The following is a 22,668-nucleotide window of genomic DNA, read 5'->3' as shown; positions in this document are numbered from 1 at the left end:
CACCGTCACCCCCTTTAGTAACGTTTCCCAATCCATCATAGCCAACTCGCGCCTCAAACCATCGTCATTTCCTTTATTAAGATTCAGGACCCTAGTCTCAGAATCAACTACGTCACTCTCCATCTTGATGAAGAATTCTATCACATTATGGTCGCTCATCCCCAAGGGGCCTCGTGCAACTAGATTGCCAAATATTTCTTTCTCATTACACAATTTGGAAGGTATTGTTGATGGAGCTTTGGTGAGTTGCTGCAGCGCATCTTGTAGATGGTACACGCTGCTGCTACTGTGAGCCGGTGGTGAAGTGAGTCGATGTTGAAGCTGGTGGATGTGGTGTCAATCAAGTGGGCTGCTTTGCCCTGGATGGTGTGGATCTTCTTGAGTGTTGTTGCAGCTGCATTCATCCAGGCAAGTGGAGAGTATTCCATCACACTCCTGACTTGTGCCTTGCAGATGGTGGACAGACTTTGGGAAGTCATGAGGTGAGTTACTCTCCACAGAGTTCCCATCCTCTGACCTGCTTTTGTAGCCACAGTATTTATATGGCTGGTCCAATTCAGATTCTGGTCAATGGTAACGCTCAGGATTTTGATAGTGGGGGCTTAAGCGATGGTACTGCCATTGAATGTCAAAGGGAAATGATTGGACTCTCTCTTGTTGGAGATGACCAATGCCTGGCATGAATGTCACATGCCACTTATCAGCCCAAGCCTGAATGTTGCCCAGGTCTTGCTGCACATGGGCATGAACTGCTTCAGTACCTGAGGAGTTGCGAATGGTGCTGAACTGTAATAAACGTGGTGTACTGGACAGGTTTCCTGTTAGAAACAGTAAACTTTATTTACAGAGCTCCTAATGAAGCTATATGCTTGAACCACGATCACCATTAGAAAACTTCACCCGTAAGATTACCTGCACTTAAGGCTGATTTGTCTGTAAAATAGTATGAAAGGTTTTACTTACAATCATTACATTCCTCCCCCTTTAATTTTGTTTTACATCTCTTATTTACAAGAATATCTTAATCCATAACATATACAAATATATAGAAACTTGGAAACAAAGAAAATAGGAGCAGGAGTAGGCCATTCGGCCCTTCAAGCCTGCTCCGCCATTCATCATGGTCATGGCTGATCATCCAACTCAATACCCTGCTCCCGCTTTCTCCCCATATCCTTTGATCCCTTTCGCCCCAGAGCTATATCTAACTCCTTCTTGAAAACATACAATATTTTGGCCTCAACTACTTTCTGTGGTAGCGAATTCATTCGTTGGTGAAGAAATTTCTCCTCATCTCAGTCCTAAATGGTCTACCCCATATCCTCAGACTGTGACCCCTGGTTCTGGACTCCCCCACCATTGGGACCATCCTTCCTGCATCTACCCTGCATCTACCCTGTTAGAATTTTATAGGTTTCTATGACATCCCCCCTCATTCTTATGAACTCCAGCGAATATAATCCTAACTGACTCAACCTCTCCTGATATGTCAGTCCCGCCATCTCAGGAATCAGTCTGGTAAACTTTTGCTCTATAGCAAGAACATCCTTCCTCAGATAAGGAGACCAAAACTACACACAGTTTCAGGTGGGGTCTCATCGAGGCTCTGAATAATTACAGCAAGACATCCCTGCTCCTGTACTCGAATCCTCTGGCTATGAAGGCCAACAAACCATTTGCCTTCTTTACCACCTGTTGCACCTGTATGCTTACCTTCAGCGACTGACGTACAAGGATACCCAGGTCTTGTTGCACATTCCCCTCTCTCAATTTATCGCCATTCAGATAATAACCTGCCTTTCTGCTTTTTGCTACCAAAGTGGATAGCCTCACATTTATCCACATTATACTGCATCTGCCATGCATTTGCCCACTCACTCAGCTTGTCCAAATCACACTGAAGCATCTCTGCATCCTCCTCACAGCTCACCCTCCCACTCAGCTTTGTGTCATCTGCAAATCTGGATATATTACATTTAGTTCCCTCATCTAAATCTAATATATTGTGAATAGATGCGGTCCCAGTACCGATCCCTGCGGTACCCCACTAATCACTGCCTGCTATTCAGAAAAAGACCCGTTTATTCCTACTCTGCCAACCAGTTTTCTATCCCTCTCAATACACTACCCCCAATCCCATGCGTTTTAATTTTACATGCTAATCTCTTATGTGGGACTTTGTCGAAAGCCTTCTGAAAGTCCAAATAAACCACATCCACTGGCATCCCCTCATCAAGTCTACTACAGTAGATTTGTCAAGCATGATTTCCCTTTCATAAATCCATGCTGACTCTGTCCGATTCTGCCACTGTTTTCCAAGTGCTCAGCTATTAAGTTTTTTATAATGGATTCTAAAATTTTCCCCACTACTAACATCAGGCTGACTGGTCTATAATTCCCTGTTTACTCTCTACCTCCCTTTTTAAATAGCGGGGTTACATTGGCTATCTTCCAATCTGTAGGAACTGTTCCAGAGTCTATAGACTCTTGGAAGCTGACCACCAATGCATCCAATACATATACAGCTCATGCAATTATAGATTAAGTCTCTGAGGTGGTTTTCTGATTTGGGTAGAGCGATGTAGCTCTACGGCTTGAGATTCTATCTCTGGATCGAATTGATCAGGAACTGCAGTTCAGGGACATCCTTAGACAATCGCAGTTCAGAATTATTTACTTCAACAGGTTCATCAGGTATGTCTATTCTATGTCGATCTGGCACCTCAGGGATCAAATGCTCGACTTCAATTTCAGGTTGAGTAACTGGTTGTTGGAGTGTCTCTCTACTTCTTAGATGGTCCACATGTTTCCTAACAATCTGGTTTTCCGCTTCCACTTGGGACGACAAAGGTTCTGTTTCAGAGACAATTATACCAGGAACCCAATGAGGTCCAGTTTCAAAATTTCACACAAAAACTGTCTCTCCCAGAGTAAATTTTTGATCTCTACTGTGAATGTCATGATTCATTTTCTGACTACTCTGGTTCTTCTCTACCTTCCCCTCTAAGTTGGGGAATAGCAGGCTCAATCTTGTATGAAGGCAACATTTCATTAGTAATTCAGACAATGTTGAACCCATAGTTGCATGAGGAGTCATACGCTAATTGGGAAGAAATCTTGAAATTCATGTTTCTAAAGTTCCTTCGGATAATTTTTTAAAAAATTCATTCATGGGATATGGTTGGACCAACATTTATTGTGCATCGCTAGTTGCTCTTGAGAATGTGGTGAAGCGCTGCCTTCTTGAACAGCTGCAGTCCATATGGTGTAGGTACACCCACAGTGCTGTTAGGAAAGGAGTTCCAGGATTTTGACCCAGCGACAGTGAAGGAACGGTGATATATTTCCAAGTTAGGACGGTGAGTGGCTTGGAGGGGAACTTCCAAGTGGTGGTGTTCCCATCTATCTGCTGCCCTTGTCCTTCTAGATGGTAGTGGTCATGGGTTTGGAAAGTGCTGTCTAAGGAGCCTTGGTGAATTTCTACAGTGCATCTTGTAGATGGTACACACTGCTGCTACTGTGTGTCGGTGGTAGAGGGAGTGAATATTTGTGGATGGAGTGCCAATCAAGCAGGCTGCTTTGTCCTGGATGGTGTCAAGCTTCTTGAGTGTTGTAGGAGCTGCACTCATCCAGGCAAGTGGGGAGTATTCCATCACATTCCTAACTTGTGCCTTGTAGATGGTGGACAGGCTTTTGGGAGTCAGGAGGTGAGTCACTCATTGCTTGATTCTTAGCCTCTGACCTGCTCTTGTAGCCACAGTATTTATATGGCTAGTCCAGTTCAGATTCTGGTCAATGGTAACCCCCCAGGATGTTGATACTAGGGGATTCAGTGATGGTAATGCCCTTGAACATCAAGGGGCGATGGTTGGATTCTCCCTTGTTGGAGATGGTTATTGCCTGACGTGTGTGTGACGTGAATGTTACTTGCCATTTGCCAGTCCAAGCCTGGATATTGTCCAGGTCTTGCTGCATTTGGACATGGACTACTTCAATATCTGAGGAGTCACGAATGGTGCTGAATACTGTGCAATCATCAGTGAACATCCTCACTTCTGACCTTATGATGGATGGAAGGTCATTGATGAAGCAGCTGAAGATGGTTGGGCCGTGGACACTACTCTGAGGAACTTCTGCAGTGGTGTTCTGGAGCTGAGATGCCTGGCCTCCAACAACCACAACCATCTTCGTTTTTGCTAGGTATGACTCCAACCAGTGGAGAGTTTTTCTCCGGGTTCCCACTGACTCCAGTTTTGCTGGGGCTCCTTGATGCCACACTCAGTCAAATGCTGCCTTGATGTCAAGGGCAGTCACTCTCACCTCGGGAGTTCAGCTCTTTTGTCCATGTTTGAACCAAGACTATCATAAGGTCAGGAGCTGAGAGGTCCTGACTGAACCCAAACTGGGTGACAGTGAGCAGGTTATTGTTAAGCAAGTGCCGCTTGATAGCACTGTTGATGACCCTTTCCTTTACTTTATTGATGTTAGAGAGTAGACTGATGGGGCGGTATTTGGCTGGGTTGGATTTGTCCTGCTTTTTCTGTACAAGACATACCTGGGCAATTTTCCACAAAGCCAGGTAGATGCCAGTGTTGTAGCTGTACTGGAACAGCTTATCTAGGGGTGCAGCAAGTTCTGGAGCACAAGTCTTCAGTCCTATTGCTGGAATATTGTCAGGGCTCATAGCCTTTTCAGTATCCAGTGCCTTCAGCCATTTCTTGATATCACGTGGAGTGAATTGAATTGGCTGAATACTGGCACCTATGATGCTGGGGACCTCTGGAAGAGGCCGAGATGCATCATCCACTCGGCACTTCTGGATGAAGATTATAGCAAATGCCTCAGCCTTATCTTTTGCATTTATGTTCTGGGCTCCTCCATCATTGAGGATGGGGATATTTGTGGAGCCTCCTCCTCCCTGTGAGTTGTTTAATTGTCCACCACCATTCACGACTGGATGTGGCAGGACTGCAGCACTTAGATCTGACCCATTGGTCGGTGGATCGCTTAGCTCTGTTGATCACTTGCTGCTTATGCTGTTTGGCATGCAAGTAGTCCTGTGTTATAGCTTCACCAAGTTGACACCTCATTTTTATATAGGCCTGGTGCTGCTCCTGGCATGCCCTCCTGCACTCTTCATTGAACCAGGTTTGATCCCCTGGGTTGATGGTAATGGTAGATTGTGGATATAGTGGGCCATGAGGTTACAGGTTGTGTTTGAGTACAATTCTGCTACTGATAATAGCCCACAGCACCTCATGGATGCCCAGTCTTGAGTTGCTAGATCTATCTGAACTCTATCCTATTTAGCACGGTGGAAGTGCCACACAACACGATGGAGGGTATCCTCAATGTGAAGGTACGTCTTCGTCTCCACAACAACTGTGCGGTGGTCACTCCTACCGATACTGTCTTAGACAGATGCATCTGCAGCTGGCAGGTTGGTGAAGATGAGGTATGTTTTTCTCTCTTGTTGGTTCCCTCACCACCTGCCGCAGACCCAATCTAGCAGCTATGTCTTTTAGGATTTGGCCAGCTCGGTCAATAGTGGTGCTACCGTGCCACTCTTGGTGATGGACATTGAAGTCCCCCACCCAGAGTACATTCTGCACCCTTGCCACCCTCAGTGCTTCCTCCAAGTGGTGTTCAACATGGAGATGTATTGACTCATCTGCAAGAGGTTTCCTTGCCCATGTTTACCTGGTGCCATGAGACTTCATGGGGTCCGGAGTCGATGTTGAGGACTCCCAGGGCAACACCTTCCCGACTGTACACCACTGTGCCACCACCTCAGCTGTGTCTGTCCTGCTGGTGAGATAGGGCATACCCAGCGAGGGCGATGGTGTTGTCTAGTACATTACCTGTGAGGTATGATTTTGTGTATGACTATGTCAGGCTGTTACTTGACTAGTCTGTGAGACAGCTCTCCCAATTTTGGCACTAGCCCCCACATGTTAGTAAGGAGGACTTTGCAGGGTTGACAGGGCTGAGATTGCCGTTGTCATTTCTGATGCCTAGGCCGATGCTGGGTGGTCAGTCCAGTTTAATTCCATTTTTGTGACCTTGTAGTGGTTTGTTACAACTGAGTGGCTTGCTAAGCCATTTCAGAGGGCATTTAAGAGTCAACCACATTGCTGTGGGTCTGGAGTGACATGTAGTCCAGACCAGGTAAGGGCAGCAGATTTCCTTCCCTAAAGGGCATTAGTGAACCAGGTGGGTTTTTACAACAATTGACAATGGTTTCATGGTCATCATTAGACTTCTAATTCCAGGTTTTAATTGAATTCAAATTCCACCATCTGCCGTAGCAGGATTCGAACCCAGGAGCATTCAAACCTCAGAGCATTACCCTGGGTCTCTGGATTACTAGCCCAGCGACAATGCCAATACGCCATTGCCTCCCCTTCATTCCTGTTTTAAAAGTTTGTACTGCTCTTTCTGTTAACCAATTGGATGAGGGATGATATGGTACTGTTTTGACATGTTTAATTCCATTTAAGTTCATGTATCTCTGGAATTCTGTACTAGTGAAAGCAGTGCTATTATCCAAAACAATGACTTCTGGTAGGCCATGTACATTAAAACATTGGTGCAGCTTTTCAATAGTTGCACACAATGTAGGTGATCTAACTTCATACACATCTATCTACTTAGAATGCTCGTCAATGATCACTAAATACATGGTACTTAAAAATGGCCCTACATAGTCTATATGTAGTCTAACCCAGGGTCGACCGGGCCACTCCCACGGATGCAGTGGAGCTGAAATAGGCAACTTCCGCTGTTGCTGACACTGGAGACAGTGCTTAACCATTTTTTCTATATCATTGTCTATACCTGGCCACCAGATATAGCTTCATACAAGCACCTTCATCTTCGAAATGCCTGGATGCGCACTGTGAAAATTTGTCAAGAGTGGTTCTCTTCCTTATGAAGGGACGACGGCTCTTACTCCCACACAAGATACCACTTTGACAACTTAATTCAGTTTTATGGGCATAGAATGGTTTTAACACTTCAGAGACTTGTACATTGGACTATCCTTGCAATACCTGTTCTCAGACTCTTGATAAAATTGGATCCCGGTTTGTCTAATTCTTTATCTGCTTCGCACAGACTGGTGAGGAGTCCAGAAACTTCAACACAAATACAATTTCTTGGGGCACTGGAGCATGTATAATGCTATCTGGCACAGGAAGATGACTGAGGGCATCTGCATTTGCTATATGCATACCCAGACAGTGCATAAAGGTGTACTCATATGCTGACAAAATCAAAGCCCATCTTTTAATTCTGGCAGAGGCTATTGACAGAATTGCTTTATCTTCACTAAACAAATCCAATAGTGGCTTGTAATCTGACACTATGGTGAAATGTTGACCATGCAAATATTGATGGAACTTCTTTACTCCAAATATTACGGATAAGCCTTCTTTTTCAAGTTGTGAGTAACCCTTCTCGGCTGCAGAGGTTTCTGGAGACATGTCCTATTGGCCTTTCAGAATTGATTTCTGCCTTCCTTCTTGTGTTTGCCATAGAGTTTTGTCTCATCCTTCATTTTGATTTCATGGTCGGCCAAATTTCTCACTGGTGAAATCTTAACTTGGTTCAGTTCGGGGGTTGAGCTATCTATTCACATCTTGGAAAGTTCCATGACTTTTCCTTCTAGTGCCTCTTTGGTCTCAATCGACTGATTCTTCAGTTCTTCTGTCTCCTTTTTGTATCTTTTGGCTTCCACCTGGAACATTGAACATTGTTGAGTTTTTTCTGCCAACTGTTTCTTCAGTTGCTTCAGAGTGGCACTGCATTCGTTTCGTTTCTTCTCATGATTTTCCCATGGAACCAATTGTGACTTGAGGGATCCTGCGAAAGTCCTTCAGTTCTCTTATCTCATTCCAAAAGACACCATCATATTCCCTTATCAATTCAGGATTTCTTCCTGTTCTAACTTGAAAAGTTTCTGACCAGTTGTGCTTAATTCCTTTCAACCAATCGTGGCGCAGAAGGCTAGGCCCTTCACCTGTTACAACAATCACTGGCAGCCGGGCTGTCTGTTGCCTGTAGGATACAGATACAGAAGTGATGCCTTTCACCTATATTGCCTCTCCAATGCATGTCTTCAGCTGACCCGTGGTTTTCTCCAGGTTCAGTGGCTATATACCTTCGCTTAGGTATTTAAAGATGTGTTCTCCCACCACTGTGGTTGATGCTCCTGTGTCAACATCCATGACTAGAGGCTTCTCATTTACTTGAAGGGTGATGGTGATTGGTTCAGTTTTCCTTACCTGGAGATTGTATGCGGAATAGGTATCGGTGTCAGCAGCTTCTGGTTCATTTACATTGTACACTTCAATCATCTTGGCCTGCTGTCTGATTGGCTGTCCTGTTTTCACCCTGCAATGCTTTATAACATACCCCTTTTTGTGACAATAGTGGCAGTCTGCCTCTTTAAATCTGCAGGTTTGCTTTACATGGTTACCCCCATGTTGGTAATAATTTAATTTCTGAATCGCTGGTGAGATGCTTCCAGTATTTCTTTTTGTTTCTCGAGTGGTAGGGACTGTGTCCCACTTGCACACCACGTCCAGCGGTAGGATCCCACTCCAACTGAAGAATGGCGCCATGTTGCACACTGTGCAAAGCCTGCGAGTTCCTCTCAGCACTCTCCATTGCCAGCACTATTTCCATGATGCGCTTCTGCAAGTAAACGGCGCTGAATGGCATAGAGGTGTACGCCGCAAACCAAACATGACATTGCAACATGTCAGACTATCTCCAAAGTCACAGTGCTCAGTTAACAGTTTTAACCTCATGATATACGTTGCAATTCACTCACCCGGGGCCCTTACTGTAGAGTTGAACTTGAGTCTTTGAATGATTAACGATGGCTTAGGCTGAAAATGTGCCTTCACGAGGTCTACTAGCTCGTTAAAACATTTGGAATTTGGCACATTCAAGGCTGTCAGACTATGGATGAGGTTATATGTCTTGCTCCCACAGACACTTAGAAGAATTGCTTTCTGTTTCTCCGCTGTTATTTCATTCACCGCAATGTAGAAACCTAGGCGCTCTATGTACTGACTCCAGTCTTCCATGAAAGAGTTGTACGGGTCGATTCTGCTAAAGAGTGGTATGCCTGGTGGGTATGCTTTTCTTTCTTCCCTTAAAAATCAAAATACTCACATTCAAGAGGCGAGGTGCAGCGTCAGAGCTATTTATCCTCGTCACCAATTATAATAAACTTGGTATACCGGACAGGTTTCTTGTTAGAATCCGTAAACTTTATTTACAGAGCTCCTGATGAAGCTACGTGCTTGAACCAAGATTACCACGAGAAAGTTCCACCCCTAAGATTACCCATGCTTAGGGCTGATTCGTCTGTACAGTCACATGATCCCCAAAATAGTATGAAAGGTTTTACTTATAATCGCTACATGAACTTTGTGCAATCATCAGGAAACATCCCCACTTCCGACCTTATGATGGAGGGAAGGTCATTGTTGAAGCAGCTGAAGATGGTTGGGCCTAGTACACTACCCTGAGGATTTCTTGCAGTAATGTCCTGGAACTGAGATGATTGACCTCCAGCAACCACAATCATCTTCCTTTGTGCCAGATATGACTCCAACCAATGGAAAGTTTACCCTGATTCCCATTGACTCCAGCTTTGCTAGGGCTCCTTAATGCCACACTCGTTCAAATGCTGCCTTGATGTATAGGGCAGTCACTCTCACCTCACCTATTGTTATTTGAAATCTTCACAAATGAGGGTATATTAATGGAAAAATTCAGAATTTTGAAAATGACACAAAAATGTGCATGTGAGTTGGGAATCTAGATAAAATAAAATGAGTTGCAGGCCAATTAAGATAAAGCATGGGGATGTATCCATGGGTGCAGATTCTCTGCATTCACAGCATGCCATGTATGTGATCCTACTGACACTGCCACAGGATCACATAATCAAGACCTGCTTTTATTAAAAATCTTATAGGCTTAAACTGCCTTGTTTCTCAAAATAATGACTAGCAACTATGCTGGAGATTGTGTAGTAGCCTTTTTGTGCTTACTGGACTGCATAGCCTCCAGGGGTGAAGGTTTTCCTGTGAGGCCTAACTTGAGCAGCTTCACTATTATTTTCTCCACTCACACAAAATACCAGTGAGACTGGGCTTTTGAACCTTTCAGGATTAAAGTCAACACTTTTTGAAACCATTTAAGCTTGTAAATACATCATTTACAGCCCTATATCATTTACTGAACTTTATTCATTTTTCTTCCATACCCTACATTACCCATGCATAGGTTTGCTCCTCCAGAGTAGTATTAATTGTATTCTAAAGAAAACTATATTTTATAAAGTATATGGCTCACATACCATGAATTAAACAATTCAGGTTCTATGAAATACAATTATCTTCATCCCTTCTTGATTCCAATTGTGCTTAAAGTCTCTTGCTAGCAGTGCTTCAAGACACATTCATTAAACAAAGGTTATATTTGCATAGCATCTTTCCCATTGGAGCTTTCTGCCAAAGCACTTCAGAATTAATAAATTACTTTTGAACTGCAGTCGCTCATTTTGCAGGCAAAATATAGCTTACCTATTTGCTTAGCAATCAAAGATACAGAGTTTCACCCTGAGACCAAACAAGCTCCACAAAGACCCCGAATGAAGGACTTCCCCAATTCTCCATTTTACACCCAATTCTCTTCAACTTTTATGTGCATGGTATGCCTGCCACCATCTCTAGAAATGGTTGCTTTAGCATGGGCCTGATCACCTGATCAGGCCCTTGCTAAACCAACTATGAGAATCTCAGCAGCATCTTGTCCCAGGATTTAGAAGTCATGAAGCATTATTTCAACTACTGGCGTCTCTGCCTAAACCCAACTAAGACCACAGTCACTGCTTTCCACCTCAGCAACCAACTGGCTAAGAGGGAACTCCAGGTCACCTTTTGCAGCAAACTGATCAAGAACAAACCATACTCTAAGTACATTGGAGTCACGCCGACCACAGACTTAGATACCATGAATACTCGAAAAGGGTCACAGAAAAGACCAAGACCAGAGTAAACATAATCTGGAAGTCAACAGGAACAATAGGGATCCAATGCATACATTCTTTGTACTGCTAGCCTTAGTCTTTTATACTCTTCACCAAAATACTGCAGCTGTGTGGGCAGAGAGCAGCCACACAAAATGCTTGGACACAGTCCTCGGCACATCAATGTGGATAATCAGTGGTACATGAAGTGTGGTGCGAATGACCCCAGACTGCCTAATAGTACAAGGACTGTATACTTACTGCAAACATTTAGAGTATAAGATAGATTTTTAACTTGTGTAAAAGCAAAATACTGCGGATGCTGAAAATCTGAAACAAAAATAAAAATAACTGGAAAAACTCAGCAGGTCTGACAGCATCTGTGGAGAGGAATACAGTTGACATTTCGAGTCCATATGACTCTTCATCAGAAAAGAGGAAATATAGAAATGAGGTGAAATATAAACTGGTTGAGGAGGGTGGGACAGGTAGAGCTGGATAGAGGGCCAGTGATAGGTGGAGGCAAAGAAGGGATTGCCAAAGATGTCATAGACAAAAGGTCAAAGAAGTGTTAACGGTGGTGATATTAGCTAAAGGATGACATTAAGGATAGAAAGCAGGACGAGCAAGTTACAGATAACCCTAGTGGGGGTGGGGTGGGGGGAAGGGATCGAAATAGGCTAAAAGGTGGAGATGAAACAATGGATGGAAATACATTTTAAAATAATAGAAACAGGTGGGAAAAGAAAAATATATTTTAAAAATGATAAATTATTGGAAAAAGGGGGATCAGAAAGGGGGTGGGAATGGAGGAGAGAGTTCAGGATCTGAAGTTGTTGAACTCAATGTTAAGTCCGGCAGGCTGTAGAGTGCGTAGTCGGAAGATGAGGTGCTGTTCCTCCAGTTTGCGTTGAGCTTCCTGGAACATTGCAGCAGGCCAAGGACGGACATGTGGGCATGAGAGCAGGGTGGTGTGTTGAAAACGGACTCGACACATTAACTATATTCCTCTCCGCAGATGCTGTCAGGTCTGCGAGTTTCCCAGCTATTTTTATTTTTAACTTGTGTTATCCTTATAAATCTGTATGCATCTGTCAAGGTATAGTTGTGGGTGAAGTAGTAGCGTAATATAGTTTTTTTTTTTGCTTAATAAATGTTGTTCTTCTGTTAAAAGTACATCAGTAGACTCTGTGACACTGTTCAGTAGTCGCCCTCCATGTTTCTAAACAAAAAATAAAAGTTAGGATCTATCAAGCCAGGTTCCACCCAGGGATCTGACTTGTCCAGTAGTACCATCAGCTGGGATAATAACAGGATGGTGTGTGGATTGGAGAGGAGCATGCAGGTGGTGGTGTCCCCATGCATCTGCTGTCCTTGTCCTTCTAGATGGTAGAGGTCGTGGGTTTGGAAGGTGCTGTTGAAGGAGCCTTGGTGGGTTGTTGCAGTGCATCTTGTAGATGTTAGACAATACTGTAACTGTGCATCAGTGATGGAGGGAGTGAATGTTTAAGATGGTGGATGAGGTGGCAATCAAGTGGGCTGCTTTGTCCTGGATGGTGTCGAGCTTCTTGAGTTTTGTTGGAGCTGCACTCATCCAGGCAAGTGGAGTGTAAATGGTAAACAGGCTTTGGGGAGTCCAGAGGTGAGTTACTCTCCCCAGAATTCCCAGTTTCTGACCTGCTTTTGCAGCCACAGTATTTATATGGAAAATCCAATTCAGTTTCTGTTCATTGGTGACTCCCAGGATGTTAATGGGATGGTGGTAAGAATGTTTTGTGTGCAGTTTTGGTTTCCTTACTTAAAGAGGGTACACTTGCATTGGAAGCAGTTCAGAGAAGGTTTACTAGGCTGATAAAGGAATGGGATAAAGGGGTTGTCTTATGAGAAATGGTTGAGCAGGTTGTTATGATCCCAGCTGAGGTTACCCCTGGACAAGTCTGATCCCAGAGTGGAACCCAGCTTGATAGATCCTAACTGTTATTTGTTTATTTAGATATGTGGAGAGTAGCTACTGAACAGAGTCACAGGAGTCAGCTGATGAACTTTTAACAAAAGAATAAAACATTCATTCAACAAGAAGAGATGAACTATATTACAATGCTCCTTCACCCACAACTATACCTTTACAGATATATACAGATATGTAAGGATAACACATTTCACAAAAGCTATCTTATACTCTAATGTCCACAGTACGTACACAGTCCATGTATATCAATGGGCATCCTGTGGTCAGACATACCACACTCTGAAACCAAGTGACAGATGCCACCTCAACCAGATGCCATGGATCTCTCCTCAACTCCCCCCAGATACCTGTCACACCGTGAGCTAACCGGTCTCATTGCACTCTATCTTTTACATGAGGGTTTCCAATCTCCACTCTCCACAACCTCGCCTTGGGATCTTCTCCCAAACCAACATTTTCTCTCAGACGCCTTCCACAAGGGTTCACATCCAGGGTTTTGAACTCTCCTTCTGATATTCCTCTCCCCTAGGAGATTCAAGCTGTCTTCCGCACACTCTCTCTCACCGACTCAGCCGTCAACAGTACACCACTGTGTCACATGCCCATAGCAAAGCGTTACAGACCTTCAGTTGTCTCTATGTACTTTCTTGCCTCTTGCAAGCTGTTCTCACTTTAAATCTTTCTGCAGCTTTTGGCTCTTTAAATCTTAAGCTTGGAGCCTTTCTCTCTGCCCCCCAATCTTAACTTCATTAACACTGCCTTTTCCCAGGTTCCTGTCCTTCCTTTGACAAGAAGGTCTTCTTTGGACTTTCCCCTCTTCCACTCCCCTGTATTTTGGGGTTTTTCTTTAGCTTGCGACTGGCTATCTGTCCTCTTTGCTCCAGAGAAGAGTCATACGGACTTGAAACGTTAACTCTGTCTTTCTCTCCACAGATGCTGTCAGACCTGCTGAGTTTTTCCAGCAACTTTTGTTTTTGTTTCTTCCACCCTTGTTTGTTTGCCTTTCCTTGAGGAGTCACTAAACTCATCAGAAATGCAGGCACCTTTTTAAAGTGAAACTAAAGCTCAATTTGACCTTTCTTAACGCACAGGTACAGAAATACAAATCAAACCCAGAGACCAAAGCTAAAGCTCATTCCTAACACTTACAAATACCAATATAACTTACTTACACTGTCTCTATTTCCTAACAATATACTCATTGGAGTTTAGGAAAATGAGAGGTGATCTTCTTGAAATACATAAAATTATTAAGGGGCTTGACAGGGTAGGTGTGGGGAGGATGTTTCCTCTAAAACTAGGGGGCACAGTTTAAAAATAAGGGGTCTCCCATTTAAGACAGAGATTAGGAGAGCAGTGGAGGCTGGGCCATTGAATATATTCAAGGCTGAGTTAGACAGATTTTTCATTGAGAGTTAAGTGTTATGGGGACAGGCAGGAAAGTGGAGTTAAGGCTACAATCAGATCAGGCATGGTCTTATCGAATGGCAGAGCAGGCTTGAATGGCTGAATGCCCTACTCCTGCTCCTATGTCTTATGATCTTAGGATCACTAAGACTTTCAGAACATACTGAATATGCGACTAAAATCACCCAAATCTTTCTGGAGCTCTGTGAATACTTTCAGCGATGCAGATTTTGACAAAAAGGACAAATGGCACAACCTCTGGGCTGACACCAAGATCTCCAACAAGGATCTGGCGAGTGATTCAACAGTACAGCTCCAGTGTTTGATCTCTCCCGAAAACAATGGTCTACACTCAACAAGATTTGCACTCCCCATGCAAGAACATCACATCTCCTGCACAAATGGTATTTCAGTCCAGCATGCAATTATTGTCACATTGTGAATGAATGTGGCCTACATAAATTTGCTGCAGGGTTCAAGGTGCTCTGCCTAACAACACACAGTACTGTGACTTACATCCACTTGTAAAGCTGCAAGGTGTCTTACACAAGAAGCAGCAGCTTATCTACTCTATTTTCATTCCAATCTGGCTGACTGCAATTTTAAATCCTAGACTCATATATTTATTGGTAAGAATGTAGTAAGTGGCATTTTCCCAGATCTCCACAAATGTGCTACTTCATTGTCTACCAGCAGGTGCAAAGCTACTTAAGGTATCTCCGTCTGGAAATATTGCATTCCTGCATGGCAGTCTGGTAACCACAAGCCATGCTAGTCCGTCTGATTTTCTCACTGCTCAGAAATAGATCAGTATCCATTCAACATTCATGAACTTATCACAGTCAGATCTGGAGCTCAGCAGAGTGGTAGGATTAAAGGGGCCATCTCCAATTATATGGCACTGAACTTTAGTAGTGATTCTGCTTTACCTGTTCCACCCCATCCAACAGTATAAATTCCTTCTCATTTCTACTCTTTAGCTCTGATGAAGAGTCAAACGGACTCGAAATATTAGCTCTGTTTCTCCACAGATGCTGTCAGACCTGCTGAGTTTTTCTAGCATTTTCTGTTTTTATTTAATAGTGTAATGCTCATTTGAAAATCCTATCCTTGTAAATACAACAATGATGGTTGTAATGATCAGGAGCACAGAAATCTTACTAAACATTTAATATATTTTTCAGATAAATAATTTTAAGGCCATCGTCGACCCGGCAGATGTATCAAGAAGATTTGATATTGTTAAAAAATTGAATAAAGGAAATATTATGATGATTATCTATTTAAAATGTATAATCAACTAGAAAAAGAGGTACACTTCATTTTGGTACTCCAATTGTTTTACACTTGCACTTCTAACAATCAACCAGAAAGCATAAGTTTGAATATCATTGTAGATTGCCTCTGATAGATCAGTATTACTAGGTGTAAAGTCAACAATAAACTTGACTGTTTAAAGACACACCTGTGCCATTGAGCAAAGTGCATTTGTGTTGAAATGCAACACTACCAGCTGATGTCATGTTCGCAATTTGAGGGCAAGCATGGCTGCTTTCAAGGGAGAAAATTGGACAATTCTCTCAGGAATCATAGACAAATAAGTGGGACAATTGTGAACCAAATTATCGGTTTGTTCCAGTTATTGGTAAGAACAAAATGGAGTGAGCAAAAATAAACATATTGCTGATGGTCTTGACTCCTGTTGACATCCCATAATTCAATAAAACAGCACACATAATTGAGAATGTGGAGAATGGGAGTGCACAAAATTGAGGCTATACCATAGTGATTGTAAGCAGTTATTCCAATACCTTTGAGTTCATCATATTGTTCACGAAAAGGTTCTTGCTGCTTTTCATTTTCCTAAATTGTAGGAAAATAAAAAAAACTAGTCAAATATGATGAGCAATAGTTTTTCATCTTTTGCAACTAAAATAAAAACAAAATCTGAATTTTTATTATTGTGTTGAAGATTTCTTCCATTGTCTCCAATTCCACAAAAAATGTAGAACATTTGTTATCCAGCCTATTTTCATTTTAATTAATTCAATACATATCAAGGGCAAATAATATAAAGAAAGAACAAATTGTACAAGTCCATGAGGTATAAAATTGTCATTTAAAAAAAAAAGTATCTAAATTTAAAGGATATTGGGTTTAGTTCTTAACTGCTCTACACGTTAATTTTTATAGCACATCTTCATGATGAAGTATATTACCTATGCTGACTTTAAATATCAATGCAATGCTCACATTGTATTTGTATAGGCTACTGTTTATCACAAAACAAGAAAATGTCTTTCTGTTATATAACACAGCAGCTGCTCCACCCAGTGGTGACACAGAGAACTGAATTTGACATCCATAATGCAGAACACATTAAAAGGTATTAAGTCCTGAAATTTCTCTGGGGGACTTTCTTGAGATGAAGTTCAATCTGAGATAGGACAGAACAACCCTTTGATGCATTCTTGAACCTGTCCAAAATAGGGAGTTGTGGCATTCACAAATTTTGGGTGGATGCGCATACCATTTTTAGTCCAACTGGGGCATGTCTCATTGGTGGAGGGATGCATTTGAGGCTACTGTTCTCACTGACCATCTTTAAAATACAAAGAAGCTACTAAGTTTCAGCTTGTTGCTTTCTCAACTACGATGAATTGCTCTGTGGTTGCCTGCTAAAGGAAAAGCAGCCTTTGTTACTTTCAGTCGACCCATTTGACCAGCATCTGACAAGTATGAATGTGTCATGATGGCATAAATTTTGCTGGAGATATTTTTTTTTAATTATTCATTCATGGGATGTAGGCCAGTTAAGGCACAAGGGAGTTTGACAAGGTGGGATGGTATTTATTTTAATGCAAGAAGTCTGACGAATAAGGCAGATGAGTTGAGGGCACAAATTAACACATGGAAGTAGTGATGTCGTTGCTGTCACAGAGACATGGTTGAGAGAGGGGCAGGATTGGAAGCTTAATATTCCAGGATATAGGGTTTTCAGGCGAGACAGGGAAGGAGGTAAAAGAGGAGGGGGTATTGTAATATTGATCAAGGAATCAATTACAGCAGTAAGGAGGGATGGCATCTTAGTAGGCTCCTCAAATGAAGCCATATGGGTAGAACTGAAAAACAAAAAAGGAGCAATCACATTGCTGGGAGTGTACTATAGGCCCCCAAACAGTCAGAGAGAAATAGAAGAGCAGATATGTAGGCAAATTTCAGAGAAGTATAAAAATAATAGAGTAGTAGTAGTGGGAGGTTTCAACTTCCCCAACATTAACTAGGTTAGTCATAGTGTGATAGGTTTAGAGGGAGCGGAATTCTTAAAAGGTATCCAGGATAGCTTTTTAAGTCAGTATGTAGAAGTCTTACACGAGAGGGGGTGGTCCTGGACTTAATTTTGGGAAATGAAGCTGGGCAAGTGGTAGAGGTATTAGTGGGGGGAGCATTTTGCAGATAGTGATCATAACTCCATTAGATTCAAGGTTGTTATGGAAAAGGACAAGGATGGGCCAGAAATCAGAGTTCTAAATTGGGGGAAGGCAGATTTTAATAAGATCAGATGTGATTTGGCCAGAGTGGACTGGGAGCAGCTACTTTTAGGTAAATCTGCGTCAGAGCATTGGGACTCATTCAAGAAGGAAATAGGGAGAGTACAGGGCTTTGACAATTTGAATTGTTTGTCACATTCCTTTGTCCAATTCCATGGAACACCCTTCCTCAATAATTCATTCAACGGATATAATAAGGTTGTCAAATTGGGTATGAATTTACTGTAGTAATTCACTCGGCCCAAAAAAGATCTGAGCTCAGAGATATTTTGAGGGTGTGGCACATTTCTTACTACTTGAACCTTACTCTTGGTGGGTGTAACCCATCTTTGTCTAGTCTGTGATCCAAATACTCTACAGAGTTTTGAAATACTTCATATTTGTGTGCCTTCGCCAAATGGCAGCCTGTGGGCAGAATCATCTGCTCTGAAGTCTAAGCTCCATGGCGGGCAGGGAAGTCAGAGTGATTCCCACTGGGTAGCGGGACGGCTGAACATGACGCTCCAATTTGCACACATTGGCTGTGAGTGATCTTTAATTTATGAGCCTGCTTAGTCAATCACTAAATCTCTCTTTTCTCTATTCCAGGGACCAGCAAGAAACAGAAGAGGAGATCCAAAAGGGCACGCCACAGCCCCAGACCCAAGCCCACATCACGGAGGAAGCCTCACCTACACCTTCCACCAGAGCAGATACAAGCACCTCAGTGGCTCCTAGTTCTAGAGCAGGCTCAGGATAACAATCTGGTGAGCGCATCACTGACACGGGTTCACAGAAGGCAGAGGCAGTGACAGCAGAGGTCTCTGACACTCAGAGGGTTGCAGGAGACCAGGCCCTTGCTGAACCCAATTCAGATGATGAGAGCAAAGCCCTCACGCCTTCCTCTCCCTCCCAGAACCATGATAGGGTCCCCCTTGTCCTCACTTATCACCCCACCAGCCTCCACATTCAAAGGGTCATCCTCCGCCATTTCCGCCAACTCCAGCATGATGCCACCACCAAACACATCTTCCCTTCACCACCCCTGGCGGCATTCTGCAGGGATCGTTCCCTCCGGGACACCCTGGTCCACTCCTCCATCACCCCCTACACCTCAACCCCCTCCCACGGCACCTTCCCATGCAACCACAGAAGATGCAACACCTGCCCCTTTACTTCCCCCCTCCTCACCATCCAAGGGCCCAACCACTCCTTTCAAGTGAAGCAGCATTTCACTTGCACTTCCCTCAATTTAGTCTACTGCATTCGTTGCTCCCAATGCGGTTTCCTCTATATTGGAGAGACCAAACACAGACTGGGTGACCGCTTTGCGGAACACCTTCGGTCTGTCTGCAAGCATGACCCAGACCTCCCTATCTCTTGCCATTTCAACACACCACCCTGCTCTCATGCCCACATGTCCGTCCTTGGCCTGCTGCAATGTTCCAGTGAAGCTCAACACAAACTGGAGGAACAGCACCTCATCTTCCGACTAGGCACTTTACAGCCTTTCGGACTGAATATTGAATTCAACAACTTTAAATGATGAACTCTCGCCTCCATCCCCACCCCCTTTCCGATCCCCCCTTTTCCAATAATTTATATATATTTTTCTTTTCCCACCTATTTCCATTATTTTTAAATGTATTTCCATCCATTGTTTTATCTCTACCTTTTAGCCTATTTCGATCCCTTCCCCCAACCCCAACCCCACTAGGGCTATCTATACCTTGCTTGTCCTGCTTTCTACCCTTAATGTCACCATTAGCACATTTCTTAGCTATTTTCACCACCATCAACACCTCTTTGTCCTTTTGTCTATAACATCTTTTGGCAATCTCCAGCTATCACTGGCCCTCTATCCAGCTCTACCTGTCCCACCCCCACCCCACCTTAAACCAGCTTATATTTCACCTCTTTTCTATTTTTCCTTAGTCCTGATGAAGAGTCATATGGACTCAAAACGTTAACTGTGTTACTCTCCACAGATGCTGTCAGACCTGCTGAGTTTTTCCAGGTTTTTTTTTGTTTCAGATGATGAGCCTCTAGACTCGGCCCTAACAGACCTCTTGGAGAAGCAGAAACAGGCAGGGGAACATCAGGCAGAGTTGCCAGAGGCCATCAGCAGACTAGAGCAAAGGCTACAGGAGTCTGTACACATTCTGTCTGCTGGCATGGCTCCAGCATGCGAGCGCTTGGCTGTCTCCATGGAAAGGAAGGCAGCTGACTTGCAGACCCAGGTCCAGCAGAACGTGTAGTTTCCACCAGATGTGCGCACAGACCTGCACTCCATCACTCTAGCCATGGGAGCAGTAGAGCAGCGGCTAGGCGAGGTGAGGATAGGGCACCTCAACCTCCCCCCATGTGCCCTTTCTCCTCAAAAAGTCAGGGAAGGGCCATCGGGCACCTACAAGGAGGAGAAGCGCCAGCCAGGCACCCCAGGGACACTGGCGCAGGGCACACCAAGGGTGCCCTGCTGTTCCACCTCCTCTCTGCCAGTGACCCTATCACCTCCAACAGGTCAGGTCGAGAAGCGTGCGCCTAGACCTGAGCAGGAGACCCTTAGCAGACCAGCGCCCTCTAGGTCTCAGGCCACCAGAGGACAGCCGCCAAAGTCATCTCAGTCAACAGGGCACAGCAATCAGCAGGCTGTCTCTGCCTCAGCTGCAGATGTCAGGGCTACGCCTAGGCACAGTGGTAGCAAAGAAAGGTTAAGAAATACTGAATGCACACAGGTAGCGCAGAGTGTACATTCACTGTATATAGTCTACACATCTATTTTTAATTTAATTGTTTGCAAGTCTCATGGATTCCATTTTGCTAATTGTTGCTTCAATGTCCAGCAGTCAGTTAAGGCTCCAGAACGTTGGCCCTCATCGGAGTCCGATCAGGAACTTCTATTAATTCAGCTCTCCCACATTATCATCAGGGAGATTAGCCTATAATCCCACATGTGCAAGATTAGGCATTGGCTATCAGTTGTCAGTTTGCTGCCTGGCCAATACTCATGTCAGCCAATTCTCGCTGCTCACCATGAAATGTGTGCATTGAGCTCATAGCATCTCCTGCTCTGTTGCACTGATTTCAGTTGTGTGTGGATGGCACGGTTACTCATGGGGACATAAATCAGCTATGTGTGCGCCAAGGTTAACTGTGAACGCAGTTTCAGGGGCGGGAGACTGTAGTTGGACACTGTCTTTGTAACAATCGAAATCCACAGGCTACCCTAATTGCCTGGAGGAAGGTGTGATGGACACATTCAATTGTGAATGTCATTCCTTGGTGATTTGTCAATTTCAGCGACCATGCAGCTGATCGAGACAAGTAAGGATACAACAGGCCCATTAGCTTCGATTGCAAGAGGGGTTTGAGTGTAGGATTTAAGAGATGTGCGTTCATCTGGCTGAAACCTTTGCTAGACCTTACATGGAGAGTTGTTTGATCTGCTATCCTCCTTATCAAAGATGTCAGTCAGCCTCAGGTAAAGGGTTAGCACTTAAATTGATTTTGAACTCACTGCATGACAGGGCTTTTAGTGAATTAGGACATAGAGCATAGAATGGGCCTGTGTGCTCGACCATCTCAAGGACTATGATGCCATCAATGTAATGCATAACCAGCTCTTTCTGGCCTCTGCAGAGTCCATGCAGGAAACATTTCCACCTTGGCTAGCCTGCCCAAAATGTCAGCTCACGGTCTCACACTAATGCTAAGGCCATCAAGAAAACAGACATTTATGAGTTTCGACGATTATAGGGTCCTGAGTGGGTGTAGATCAGCAAAACAAAGTCCAGGTGTGGCACTCTCAGTAAGAATACTACAAAGAAACCTCGAAACCTCACAGCATGATAAAGATGTCAAGGGATCTTGGTTTATGAAGCACGAGTGGCGATCGGGGGGGGGCAGGGCAGGAGCATGATCATGTTTCATCAATCTGCATTGAGGAGCGATGTCAAGGGGGCACATGGTACTCTCATGCTGTTGTTATCTGTTGACCCAGCCATCTGGTTATGGCTGAAAAAGTGATCTGTCTGATCGGCCCCCCTTCAGGACCAGGCATCAGGATGACAGGAGTGCATCCTTGGTATAAAAGCTGATAAGCTGCCATGCACACTGACTTGGTGAGAGCATGAATGAAATCACTAGTCTAGTTAAAGTTGTCTAAGGCTGTGGGAGAAGGGGCTGCTGTACAGGTTCTACAGCAGCCATTTATCACATGTAACCATTGTTTAGTGCATTCAAATGATCAACCCAACATCAGAGCAGACGGTGGGTACTGATATATCATTAAGCTCTAAGAAAACATGGAACTTTTGAGAGAAATAATGCTTCTGAACAAAAAGATGCTTGGGCTTTCCAGCCAGCAAAGGCGAGAAAATGAAACAATTGTGAAATGTGTCAGCACTTTGCTCCTCCTGGAATCTGATAGGTATCAGATTGTCAGAGGTACGTCAGCCATGTCATACCCTTGCTCTGGCTTCTTCATGTGGCTCATCGACATCCTGCCCTTGTCAGTTCTAACCCCTTCAATGTCATCCTCATCGGAGGAGACATTTCGGTCCTCCATGTCTCCCTCAGGCAAGGCATCACCCCTTTGCAGGGTGCAGGGTTCACCAGACAATGATAATCCTAGACACTCTCTGTGGTGGGTATTACAGAGCCCCACTGGAGCGGTGCAAACAACTGAAACACATCTTCAGGAGGCCTATCGT

At 43.9% G+C, this 22,668-nt stretch overlaps 1 protein-coding gene across 1 annotated transcript in view; it reads right to left on the bottom strand.

The window, feature by feature from the left end:
- Nucleotides 1-22,668, bottom strand: part of LOC144691231 (uncharacterized) — a 341,534-nt gene that overhangs the window by 184,697 nt on the left and 134,169 nt on the right. Inside the window, exon 10 of the mRNA XM_078559280.1 lies at nucleotides 16,238-16,289. Coding sequence (XP_078415406.1) covers nucleotides 16,238-16,289 — 52 coding nt within the window. The remainder of the gene's footprint in view (nucleotides 1-16,237; nucleotides 16,290-22,668) is intronic.

This window comes from Cetorhinus maximus, chromosome 2, assembly GCF_964194155.1.
Source record: "Cetorhinus maximus chromosome 2, sCetMax3.hap1.1, whole genome shotgun sequence".
Classification (NCBI taxonomy): Eukaryota; Metazoa; Chordata; class Chondrichthyes; order Lamniformes; family Cetorhinidae; genus Cetorhinus; species Cetorhinus maximus.
Note: the sequence above shows the minus strand (reverse complement) of the source record. Positions and strands in the feature narration are given on the sequence as shown.